Raw genomic sequence first — 13608 nt, 5'->3', positions numbered from 1 at the left:
TATAAAATATTTTATATATTCGTGTGAAAAATTATATTTATTTTTATAAATAATTATTTTAATAATTAATATAAAATTAATTATTTTTATTAATATATTTTTACTAATTAAATACACGTATAAAATTATTTTATTAATATAGAGAGAGAATGCGTAAAGAAAATTGAGGAGAAGGGAGAGAGAGGAAAGTGAAAAGATTGACCTCGTAGACGACGGTTTCGAGCGGTGGCTTGGCGAGGTCGGAGAGAAGAGCATCGATGATCTGTTTCTCGTTGTCAGTCACCATCTTCAGCAGTGCCTTCACCTGCGACACTCTCCACTCGTAGCTTCTAGTCTTTCCAGAACCGAAGCTCCCTCTCAGCTCCTTCATCATCATCGACGCCGCTTCTCCGTCAAACACAACCTTCTTCTGCAACGACTCCATATTCAACGGTCGATCTCTTTTCTTCAATTGGTCCTCGCTCTTTTCTTTTGTTTTCAATTTGATTTAATTTCGCTGACGTCAGAAATAGAGTTGTTTCTTAAATCTGTTGGGAGAGAAGTGGCGTGGTAAGGACTCGAATTTATAGGGTGAAGACGTGAACGTTATGTCTTATAGTTTTGGCGGTGGCCGGTGATGATGGTCAGAACGGGTGGCCTTACACACGCAAAATCTTTTTTGGCCTCTTCGCCGTATTTTAAAATGCTTTTATATATTTAAAGATAATAAGATATAAATAAATTTGATTTGCGTGATTTGAACACTTGCATCATGTTAACGTAAGAGTGCGCTAATCAAAACATTATTATGCCATGTAAGTCAAATTATCTCTAATTGACAAGGTGTTATGTGAGGATTTGTACAAATATATAGTAATGTATTGACATGTTAGTGAATATAATGCATTTAGTTTGACCTATTTTCATTAAGTATCTCAAAAACGTCAAAATTTAATTGGACGTTAGTATAAATTTTTATTATAATGTTATATTTTTTTTTTAACCAAAGATAGGAAATTCGAACCTACAACCTCTTAATTGAGTACGAGAAGATTATGCTATTTGAACTATAACTCATTGGCTATTATAATGTTATATATTAGTGAATAATAAATATTTTATTATTAGAAAAAATAGTTTATATTATGTCTTCCATTTAGATACTTTTTCAATCATCGATTAAATTGTAAACTCTACCTAATTTATTTATTTCATGTTTTTCATCCTTAAATTTAAATTGATATTTTAAAATATGGCTTAACTATCTTGTAATTTTGTATTTTTATTCTATACAACGTAACATTAAAGAAAAAAAGGGTCCTTTTTCCCAAAAATCGCTACAGTTATTTTCACTCAACTTATACGATTATCTGAAAAAGACATTCAATAATGAACACTAATTTTCCTGGAGAAAAAGACTACTTTATACAAATTTGTCAATTTCCTCTAAGGAAAAAGGTTTTTTTTTCCTATATAACATTCAATGCCTAATCAATTATAATTTGAAAATTAGAGCTTTCAAAATCAAATTATTCATATACATACTATCTTGTATGTATCTATCTTATAGTCTATAATTGAAGTTGAGTTAAAAGTCGTTAGATGATAATATCATTAAACGGCTCTTAACTATCAATTTTATATACGAAGACATCTATATATAAATTTTTATTTACACATAATCTCGAAGAAAAAATAAAAATCTTTTATCCTTTGTCGTTTTGTGAGGTTTTTCACAACTATCTACCTGGGGGGGTCAAGGATTGTTTGCCAACCACGACGGTGGCCCATTCTGTTTGGCTTCCCATTTTTGGTTTTCATTAAAAATTAAAGTAAATAACGATGTTTTCCTAGTCTGAACCTCTTTGAAGAAACTTGGCGCATTCCGAGTGGGGATCACCAATTCACCATCCATCCTCTCAATAATTCAGAGTTTGGAATCTTGCACAACTAGATCACTAATCACATGTGTGTGTTTTTAAACAGAGTACGAGATAAGGAGCTGTCTTCTCCAGAAAACTTCATTTGAACTTCAAGAAACCAAGATATATAGATACTTCGTTATCACTTATTGGGAATTTTTAAAACCAATCCAAGTACAATTATTGGCTCCATTTTTATTATCTCTATTAAAAATAAAAAATACAAGAACTTTGTTCTTTATGTCATATCTTTGTGTCTGATGGATAGTTTACTAATCTATTTATGTAATAACTATAGATTAACAATAAATTCTTAAATAGAGTTTAGATCTAAGAAAAATTAGTCTTTAATTTGTTAGATTGATAAATACGGTAAAAAGAAAATATGAATATGAATTGTTAGATAGATTTATGTACTAACCGTTTAATACTTTCATTGTTGAGTAAATATGTAGCTTTTATATTCGATTCTCTACCCATTTTTGTTATTTTAAAAAATAATTTGTCAGACGACTGCTCTCTCGGTTGTTTAGAAAGTGATTTACTCTTTTATAATAATATTTTAAAAATAAAAGTCACAAAGTGATAAGTAATTGATTTTGGATTTTAGATTTTAGATATTATTATGTATTATTGGATCTCAGATTTTATGATTAGTATATATGATAAAATATTTTTTTGTATTTAAATATTTAATGATTAAGACCTGATTAAATTATATATGCATCTTATAAAAAAGATTTACATATTCATCTAATTTATTTGTTGACTAATAAATTCATCATGAGCTATTTTTAAGTACTAAATTCTTTATATAAATATTATCTCTTCTAATTACTAGACTCATACGATAACTATAAACTCAAAATAAGTATATATTTATCTTCTATTTAGTATTTCAAATCTCTGGTATTAAATCCCTAATATCTAACACATGGTGCCCACTCCTTATTAAGGATGGCCATATTCACATTGCACATACAACACAGCAGCCATTCAATAATAATTAAGTTCAACTTCTTTAGTCTTTTCATTCATGCATCTTCATTCCCTATACTGCCAATTAATCACTATTGTTTCTTATTTCAATAGTTAGAAATTTTTCTTCTTCTTATTTTTTTGTTTCTTCAACCACCATTATTGACTCTTAATAGCTAAAGAGTTTCCCTGATGTTTTTCTTCTTTTTCTTAACACACATTACTATATACATAAATTACAAATATAATTCAGAATTTTGTTAATTTCAACACATATGAAAANATAGGGTTATATTTTTGTTCCTATTAGTCTTTTTTTTTTGTGCAAATCAAAAGGAGATAAATACTTACAAAAAAAATTAATAGATTATTTCGTTCTTAATAATCATTTATTTAATCAATAGATACGAGCATACTTTAAATTAGAATTGGGGAGAACTGTCTTCTCTTTTCTACCAACTTTAAGTTCCAATTAATATTTTTTATTTAGATTATGTAAAAATGTTTCTTTTGACAATTTACATATAATTCGTAGCACAAATAGATATCTTAAAGAAAAATTATTTTTTTATGATTACCAACGAAATTATAACATAAAATAAGAATTCATAAAAAAAAACTCCGAAAAGATAGTAGAGTAAAAATTTGTATGATAAAATAGAATTCATATCATAAAATCATTAAAATGAACAAAGCATGGTTCAATAAAAAAAAGATTAATTCTTTGCTATAAATTAATTTTTTTTTTACAAGACAACAATCAAAATTTGATTGTCATAACTTTTGTTTTCGAACAAAACATCAATTTACATTTGATTTATGTTTCAATTTCAATTTGACTTCACTTAAACAATAACTCTAATTTTTTTAGTATAAAACATTTTACATATTCATTCAATCGCATCTAAAACGTTTTGGATAATTATTCATGCATCTCAATATAAACCGTAGTTATTTTTATTACGTGAGATTATATAATTAAATACAAAAATAAAATTGTTTTACACTCACCGTATATCAAAATTAAATATATTATTTATTGTGTGTTTAAAATATATGTTTTAGGAAGACCTTTTAAATATTTACTCTTAATTTTTTTGTCCCAATTTTCAAACACTACTCTAAAGTCTAAACCTATAATTAAGGCTCGCTTTATCCCCTTATCGTGCTTTTTTATCTACTACAGACTACAGCCTGTAGGCTCATTAATTTGTCTTAAAGAATGCATAATCATATCACATTAAAATCTTATTTTGTTAATAGGATTATGATGTATAATTTAATTTTGATGCACCCATTGTTAGTATAAAATAGTTTTATATATGTATCTAATTACATAATGTCACATTATAAAAAATAATTATTATTTTTATTGACCGTATGAATACAGACGAATGTGATTGCACGATAATATAAAACAATTGTATAAAATATTTTACACTATCAGTACATCAAAAATAAACACTATTATGTATGTGAAAGTTTATTTTATATGCCACCAAGTTGCATTTGTTTAATTTGCTGTGATAAAAGTGTATGTGTATGTAGATATTTGTGGCAAAACTTGAGGAGCGTTTCTGGTCAAGATTAGATGAGTGCATGTATGTTTGGGTACGGTTGGTAGCGTTTGGGAAACTGAATCTATCACTAGTGTTATAGTTTGGTTTTTGTTTTGATGATAATTATTTTTTTGCAACTTCCTCTCTTCTTTTCTTTTCCTAGCTTCAATAATGGTAACACCAGTAGTAGCAGTATGTATTGTACCGAACTCTACTACCTGCATGTGAGCTTGTGTTTGTCTTTTTGCTTTTTAATGATAAGATAGAAGTTTAAGAATGGGTGTAAACGGAACGGATCTATTCAGATTTGGGCAAATATATATAGGATCCGATTTGTGTTTAGCATGTTGGATCAACTTGGATTGAATTTTAGCTCTTTTTTATGGGTGATTTTGATGATTTGTTTTATTTTTTGAAACTTAATACTAAATTGTTAATTTTTTTTTTATATTATTATAAACGGTTGGTACAAAAACATGAATATTTTTTGACAAGAGAGCGTTTTGATTGTCAATGAGTAATAGTTCAAATGGCATAGTTTCTCCATACTCAATTAAGAGGTTGCGGGTTCGAGTCTCATATCTTTGGTAAAAAAAAAAAGAAAAAAGAAGAGAGCGTTTCGATTACCAATAATTTCGACTACAAAAAGTAAATACAGATAAATTGAAGTTAAAGAAAAGTGGTACAAGGATAGTCGAAATCGAAAGACAGTTACTTCCTTTTTTTAAGCATCAAGGCTTGCTATTTGACCTTTAGGATAAATATAATGGAGAATATAGGTACTAAATTTAAGGAGTAAGCTAAAGAAAACGTGGAATTTGAAGACCAAAGAAGACGTGGGTGTCAAAATTTAGGAGACAAGATTCTTCATGGTCAAAAGTAAGGTTATGGCTGAGAAAAAAAAGGAGTAAGATAGTGGACAAACATGTTTCATGACAAGCCTATGGTTTATAAATAGTAGAAATTTAGAAGAAGTGAGGGACTTCAACTAATAATACTAGATCATCACGTAAACTCACAAAATTTCCAATTCCAGCGACGCAACGGAAAAATGGAGTATAAGTGTATGTGAGTACATTTTCTTTTAGAGTAAAGTGTTGTTTTTGTCCCCAACGTTTGGGGTAAATCCTAAAACTGTCCCTAACGTTTCATCCGTCCTATTTTTGTCCCCAACGTTCCTAAATTGATTCAATGTTACCCCACCGTTAATTCCACTCACGGAACAGTAACGGAGATGCCTACGTGGACGCGAGGCGTTAGTAACCCCAAACGTGTGTATTGACTGGGGGTTCACTTCGCGCGTAATGTTTTCTTTGACCATACGAAACGCTTGCAGTTTAAGGAAAACGAAACACTTCACATTCCACCCACACCTCCTGAACCCTACTGATTATTGCTCCTCTGTTCTTCGCGCTCGATTAGGAAGGAAGAAGACATATTGAAGCGAGTTGGTGGTTGTGTGCTACCTACACACGAGAGCGTTGCCTCGTGTTGGTAGTTCTGAAAACTTCGAAACGGCACAGAGCGAAAAGGTATGTGCAATGTATGTATGATTTTCGTTTGGCCTGAATAGTTCATGCAAGTGAAAATGTTAATGCATAGGGTTTCTGAGATTGCAATGTTATTGCTCTTAGGGTTTGGGGTTGTTGATGTTAGTAGAGTCTTTTGAACCTGTGTTTCTGTTGGGAGAAATTGTACAACCTGGGCAAATTACTACTCTTGCTGAAGAAGGTGATCAAGCTGGGCCTGTCCCAATTGTTGTGTATGATGGCCCTGGTGTTGGGTCAAAGGCAGCTACTGATGGGCCAACTGATGGGCCTACTGATGGGCCTAATGATGGGCCTACTGAAGTGGAAGAGGTTGGGTCTATGAGTGAGGGATCCTGTGAGGTTGTTAAGAGTGATGATGCTGTTGAAGAAGATGAGGAGTGGAGTGAGACATCTGAAGATAATGACTATGAACCCAGGGGGAGTGAAAGCTCATGGACTTCTGATTCGATTGCTGGGAATGCATCAACTCACAGCCTTGGTAGTCTTGATTTTGGTGACAGTGATGATGAGAGGGAGGGAGCTGAAGGCTTAGTTGATGTGAACATCACAGAAGAGGGAGAAAAAGAGTCTGCACCCAATCAGTCTCATGGTCAATCATCACAACCAGCTGCACAAAATCTTGGTAAGGAAAAAGTTGTAGGGGGTTTTGGTGATGAGGATACAGGTTATAACAGTGAGGAGTTTCTGGATACTCCATTCAGTGATGATGAGGATGGCCCGGGAAAGAGGTATCCCATACACAGGCCGTTGAAGAACATGAGTGAATACACTTGGGAGGTGGGAACTTTGTATGTGTCAAGGGAGGAGTTCAAAGACTGTGCCACTGCATATGCTGTCAGCAGTGGCAGGGGTTTAAGATTCACAAAGGTGGATCTGAAGAGGGTTAAGGTGGAATGTGTGGAGGGATGTGATTGGTATGCATACTGTGGAAAGATGAAGCATGAGCGTAGTTGGCAGTTGAAGAGCTGCAACAACAAGCACAATTGCTCTAGGGAGCTGAAGATTGGAATCATGCATGCAAGGTGGTTGAGTAAGGTTTTCTTGAACAAAATTGCTGAGAACCCAAAGATTAAGTTAACCACACTAATGAGAAAAGCATACACAAAATGGAATGTGGAGTTGACCAAATCTAAGGCCTCCAAAGTTAGACATTTTGCTCTAGATGAGTTGCAGGGGACATATGTGGAGCAGTACAGAAGATTGTATGACTACTGTCATGAGTTGCTGAGGACCAACCCTGGGTCATCAGCGCATCTGAAGGTTCAGAGGCCTCCTGAATTTGCTTCTGAAAGACCAGTGTCAGGGGTAGATTTAAGGCCCAGGTTTGAGAGGATATATGTGATGTTGGATGCTTGTAGGAGGAGTTTTATGGCTTGTAGGCCAATAATTGGGTTGGACGGCTGTTTTCTGAAAACACCTTATGGAGGTTGGTTACTGACTGCTATGGGTTGGGATCCAAACGATCAAATCTTGCCAATAGCATATGCAGTTGTGGAAGCTGAAACAAAGGACTCGTGGACATGGTTCCTCCAGCACCTGTGTGATGACCTAGGAGTAGACAAAATCAGGACCTGCACCTTCATGTCTGACCAACAGAAGGTACATGTATTTTATTTTGTTTGATACTTAATTACAAGTGTTCTAGTTAATTACATGTGTTTTATGTTATTTGATACTTAATTACAAGTGTTCTAGTTAGCATGTAACATTCATAAGTTTTGTCACAACTTTTCTTATACTCAAAACAGGGGTTGGTGCCAACTTTTGAGGAGCTTCTGCCTGGAGTTGACCACAGATTTTGTGTCAGACATCTGTATGCAAATTTCAAGAAGAGATATCCAGGACTCCAGTTGAAGCTAATGATGTGGAATGCTGCCAAGGCAACTTATCTTCAATAATGGAAAAGGAGGATGAGTGAGATACAGAAGGTGGATCAGGGAGCATACAACTATCTTATGGAGATTCCAACAAAATACTGGTGTCGTCACAGGTTTGAGTGTAGACCTAGGTGTGACACTTTAGTTAACAATATGTGTGAAGTTTTTAATTCTGTTCTGGTTGAGGCTAGGGAGAAGCCAATAGTGACTATGCTAGAGGATATCCGGGTTTACATCATGAAACGTTGTGCTGACAACAGGGACAGAATAGTGCCTTATAATAGAGATGTGTTGCCCAGAATTAGGATTAAGGTAGAAAAACAAGCCGAACTAAGTGGTCAATGGGTGAGTGTGTATGCTGGACGTGATAGATATGAGGTGGTTAGCATTCAGGGGGGTAAGGAAAAATTTGTGGTTGATCTTAGGCATCATGAATGCTCATGTAGAAAGTTTCAACTGTCCGGAATTCCTTGTGCACATGCCATGACATGCATAAGAAAAATGTGTTTCAATGTGGATTCATATGTTGCTGACTACTACAAAAAGACTGCATACATCTCTTGCTACCAGCATGTTATCTACCCAGTCAATGGGCCAAATCTTTGGGACAGAACTCAGTTCGAGGATGTGTTGCCTCCAACTTATAGAAAACCTATTGGGAGGCCAAAGAAGAAGAGAGCAAGAGGTGCTGATGAGCAGGCTACTAGGACTGGACTGTCTCGTGAAGGGCAACAGCAAAAGTGCTCTTACTGTTTGTGCTCTGGCCATAACAAAAGAAGTTGTCCAAAGAAGCGCAAAGTCACACCAAATCCAACTGTAACAAATTTTAATTATGTGTTTATTATGTTTCCTAATTGTGTATTTGGTTATTTATTCTGTTTCTATTTTGTCACCAGGTTAACAATGTTGCTACTTCTACTTCAAAGGGTAGAAACAGGTAAGGAGTCAGAAAAAGTTCCAGATTATCTGCCAAGACAGATTCTGGTAAGGCTGCTGATAGTGGAAGTAGGAAGCAAAGGGGCAGCAACAACAAACCACCCTCACACCCAAAGAGGAAGCCACCTGTGAGCTCCCAACAATCACAAGCTGCTTTGAAAAGGGCCAAAGTGAATTAATCACAGACTGCATCTGCACCAGCCCCAACAACTACAAGGGTACTGCCAAGCCCAGTGAAGAGGGTCACCCAGTCTCAGCTAAGGTTCATGGCCAGGACACCACCAAGAGCATGGAAGAAAGTGGAATGACTTTGTTTCACTTGTTACAATTTTTGTATTTTGCCTTTTGTATCAGCTTAGGAACTATGGTTGTTGGTCTAACTGTTTTCAATTTGGTTTTGCTACTGCTACTATAGTAAAACTGTTTAGCATCTATGTTGACTTATATTTCCAGTTCTAAGACATCTACTTAGGAATGTATGTATCTTAAGTTGCTGACTATTGCCTATCTATGCCATATGGTTGATTTTAATGCTTTATGTTTGCTCTATTTTCCTGTTTCATTTAATCATTTCTGCTGACAGTTACCTCCATATTTGTACCATGAGAATGTAAACTAAACACATAAAAGTGGATAACAACAAATTTTCATTCAAAAAATTTCAATCAACAGGTTACATTACACACCAAATTACAGACAACACATTGCCAACACATTACACTAGCCACTATGTTTCTGCAGCCTTACTGCAAAAAGAACCTCCCATTTCTTGTTGATGAAAATTTTTCACACAGCAAAATTATAGCGCATGTCCATCCAACCAGACCAACTGCTACTGCCATTCTCAACATCCTCTCAACTGTTGTCACTTTACCCTTCAAGCATGTGATTCTTCTTTTCAATCGAGGAACTTGTGGCTCTTGCTCCGACTCTGCCCACACAAAGTACTCACACTCTTCTCCAATCTAGGCAAAAACCAAAAGAAAATTCCAATCAAAAAACCAAATAACAGCCATACCCAGATGCAAAGTTTCCTACTTACCCCATAGTTAACACAGCCCCAGAACCTCCGTCCCGGATTTTCTGCCGTTGACGAAGTCGCAAGCACTGGCCTCTCCCCACAGTAACAAGTTCTTCTCCGTCGACGACCTTGGCTGCTGTTTCGACCTGAAACAAAGCTACTACTCGGCGCCTGGGAGCCCTGCGAAGCCATGGACTCAGCAATCAACTTCAACAGAGACGGCGATGGTGAGAAGGAGAAGCTATAGGAGACGCACGATGAAATTAGGGTTTCAACATCCTTTTAAATTAAATTTCCAATTTTTTTTCTCAAATGCTCAGTAACGGTCACCAGGGACAAAGTTTGCCAGAGTGGACAAAGGGATCCACGTAGGCATCTCCGTTAGTGTTCTGTGACTGGAATTAACGGTGGGGTAACATTGCATCATTTTTGGAACGTTGGGGACAAAAATAGGACGAATTAAACGTTAGGGACAATTATAGGACTTACCCCAAACGTTGGGGACAAAAACAACACTTTACTCTTTTCTTTTATTTTCTTTGAGTTTTGTTGTTATTTTGCTTTGATCAATTTTTTTATACTTTCATTGTCTTCTTTGTTTAATTATTTATTTCTTATAATGTTGTTTGTATTTTTTTTTTATAAATTTATCATTAGTAATTTCGACATAAATTATTTTGAAATCATAATTAAGTAATTTTTGAGTCGAACTCATTCTTTTTCAAAAAAGTTGTATCTACTCTCTAATATTAAGATCTTGATAAATCTCAGTTTGACATATTGTGAAAATATACTAAAAATCGAGTGAAACATAAACAATCTTAATTAAAAATAAAATACTAAATCAATTACGGTTTGGTTTAACTTATAAAACCGCTAATTTAAAAACCGCTTAAAAACCGTTGAACCGGCTGAGAATCGACCGGTCAGACCGAACCGAAACCCAGCCGGTTTTGCTGAAACGGTGCCGTTTTGGGTTTCAAATAAAAACAACAAAGGAAAGCGTTCGGCGTTCAGTCTCCTCCTCCTCTCAAACTCACTCTCAAACAAAAAACAAAAGCAGTAGCCTCCACCGCCGCTGCTAGGAAGGAGACACTGCCGCCGTTCGTCGCGCCATCGTCGTTCTTGAGCTCTCCAACCTCTGTTCACTCCAACTCCTCTCAACTCTCACTCTCTTAAACAAAGCTATCTTCCCCCAAAAAGAAACCCTAGCTCACAATAGCTTCCGCCGCCGTCCGTTGCGCTCAGGAGCTTTGTCCTTGTCTGGTCGTCGTCGTCGTGATCCAAGTCTCCAACTCCTCTCCTCATTCACCAATCACAGCTTCTTCCTTGTTCTCCGCGTCTGTCGTCCGGTCTACCTCTGCTCAGCCACGCTTCTGCCGCCGTCCGTCATCGTGCTTGTCGCCTGGTCACCGTCGTCCGTCGCGCTCAACCACTTTTCTTCATACTCTGCCCAGACTGCTCAGATCGAAGAAGGCAATGGCTTCTCTACTCACTGCTAATGCTTTTTTTCTTTTTGTTTTTATTTTTCGTTCAGATATTATATTGATTATTGAATTATTGATTAATTATTGAATGTTTAATTCATTATTGATTAGCTTTGCTCAATGCTGTTGTGATATACTCTGCTGTATTTTGTGCTCTGTTATGTTGTGATTCTGTGTTCAATTAAAATTTTGTTTGAGAACTTAGCTTTGCCATGCTTGATAAATTATGCATTTCTTGAAATCTGATTTTGACAATTTGAGTTGTTTATGAAGCATAGTTCACTGTTATTGAGGAGTGTATGTGTATGAAGCAGATTACTTGCTGTGTTTGGAGCTGTGTATTAACTAAATTAGTTAATTTATACTTGACAAAGGGTACAAAAGATAGTGAAATCACTTAGTAAAATTAAGTTCTGTTAGTTATCGGAAATATATATCCGGTATATCAATTGAGATTAGTTTTGTTAAAAAGGAGTCTTGGGATGAGTCTTGAACATATATGTGTAAACTCAATAACATTGTTACTATATTGATTTTCTAAATAGCAATTACAGTGTTCTAGCATTCCAACTTCTAAGTTTTCCTTTCTTTTTGGTTTTTCATCCTGTTTTTTAGTAGAGTTTGTTCATGATCATCCACTAAGATCACTTCAGGCCATGTTAAAATTGTGAAACTATTACTTGTTCATTATAATCAGTCTTATGTTTATCTTTATTAATCTTTATTAATTTTTGTGCTAACAATTTTGTTATTCAGAACGTTGCTTTGTCCTTGTTAATTAACATACTTACATACATGATGAAAGTCCAAAAACAACCAATTGGTTTTTGACTTTGTTATTAGAAAATCACTGCTAATTGGTAGATGAATTGAAACTTGAAAGTGCTATTGGCTAAGCTCAATAAACAGTAGCGGGAAAGAATGCAGTGTGTGATAATTAATGCTTCTAATACTTGGTCCAAAAAATAAAAAATAAACCCATATATAGTATATGTATACGGAATTTAATATCATCTGTAAAGATGAAAAAATAAATGTTATTAGTCTGAAATCCATTAAATTTCTGGTACTTTATCACAAAGTTAATCTGGCTAATCTGAAATCCTTTTTGGTTGATGATTTTTTGTGTAGTGTTTTAAATTTGGAAGATATTTTAGGATGTTTATTTATAATTTATATATTATTTTATTCTAAAATGATTTTTTCGGTTGAACTACCGATTAAACCGATTAGACCAATAAACCAATAAACCAGTAACTAGAGTGGTTTGATGACCGGTCCGATTTTCAGAACCTTGATAATTACTCCATGGACTAAACTATGTTGCTTTTGCTTTTGCTATGTTACCCTCATTTTTTTTTTGGACTTGGCCGTGTTACCGTCATTTAACTTATTAGGGATGGGTGGACTTTTTTGTTTTATATGTTTTTGTTTATGTTCTTTTTTTTTTTAACCAAAGATAGGAGACTCGAACCCGCAACTTCTTAATTGAGTATGAGGAGACTATGCCATTTGAGCTATAACTCATTGGCGTTTTTGTTTATGTTCTTGTTTTTTTTTTTTTGTGACTAAATAGAAAAGAAAGAAAAAAAAGAGACAAAACCAAATTAATTGGCTAGGGTCATATCTAAATCTATTAGATGTTGAAGCTCACTCCATGGTTGGCTCCAATTCGAGTAAATATCCGCGACAGAAGCAGCTGCTTTAGCCATACAATCTGCAACACTATTTGCAGTCCTCTGAATTAAAAGAATAGAGACTCTCCAATTCCAATTCATAACCTCCTGTATATACTTTGCCAAATCCCATTCCGGAATATCCTTACCAAGCATTCTTTGGTTTACCAAGAAAAGAGCTTCTAAACAGTCTGTTTCACAAATAACCTCACGAAATTTACTCTCCCAAGCAAGAAGTAAACCTCTCCAAATTGCATACAATTCAGCAAAAAGAACACTGCATACTTCGACTTTCCCAGTGCAACCTTTCAACCAACATCCATCAGGATTGCGAATGATACAACCAAAACCAGCATAGCTAGAAGGAGCAAACCAACTAGCATCACAATTCAATTTAACAGAATAAACTGGAGGTGGAACCCAATGCAAACAAAGTGAAGGAGGAGACAGAGATTGATGCATAGCAAAAATAGTGTGAAACTCCCTTACTGAACTACGAATCAAACTCACCACTTTACTAGCACTCCATGAATCATCTATATTAAATAAGTCATGATTCCTGCTTCTCCAAATCCACCAGATGGTCGAAAAGAAAAGAAAAAAATTTTCACTCCTTGCACCTT

At 34.8% G+C, this 13608-nt stretch overlaps 1 protein-coding gene across 1 annotated transcript in view; it reads right to left on the bottom strand.

Moving 5' to 3' along the window:
• LOC107606046 (aldehyde dehydrogenase family 3 member H1) overlaps positions 1–438 on the bottom strand; it is a gene marked incomplete at its 5' end in the record, with an annotated part of 5047 nt that extends 4609 nt beyond the window's left edge. Inside the window, 1 exon segment of the mRNA XM_016308012.2 lies at positions 203–438. Within this exon segment, the coding sequence (XP_016163498.1) occupies positions 203–424 (222 nt within the window).

This window comes from Arachis ipaensis, chromosome B07 (genome assembly GCF_000816755.2).
Source record: "Arachis ipaensis cultivar K30076 chromosome B07, Araip1.1, whole genome shotgun sequence".
NCBI classification, from domain to species: domain Eukaryota; kingdom Viridiplantae; phylum Streptophyta; class Magnoliopsida; order Fabales; family Fabaceae; genus Arachis; species Arachis ipaensis.
Note: the sequence above shows the minus strand (reverse complement) of the source record. Positions and strands in the feature narration are given on the sequence as shown.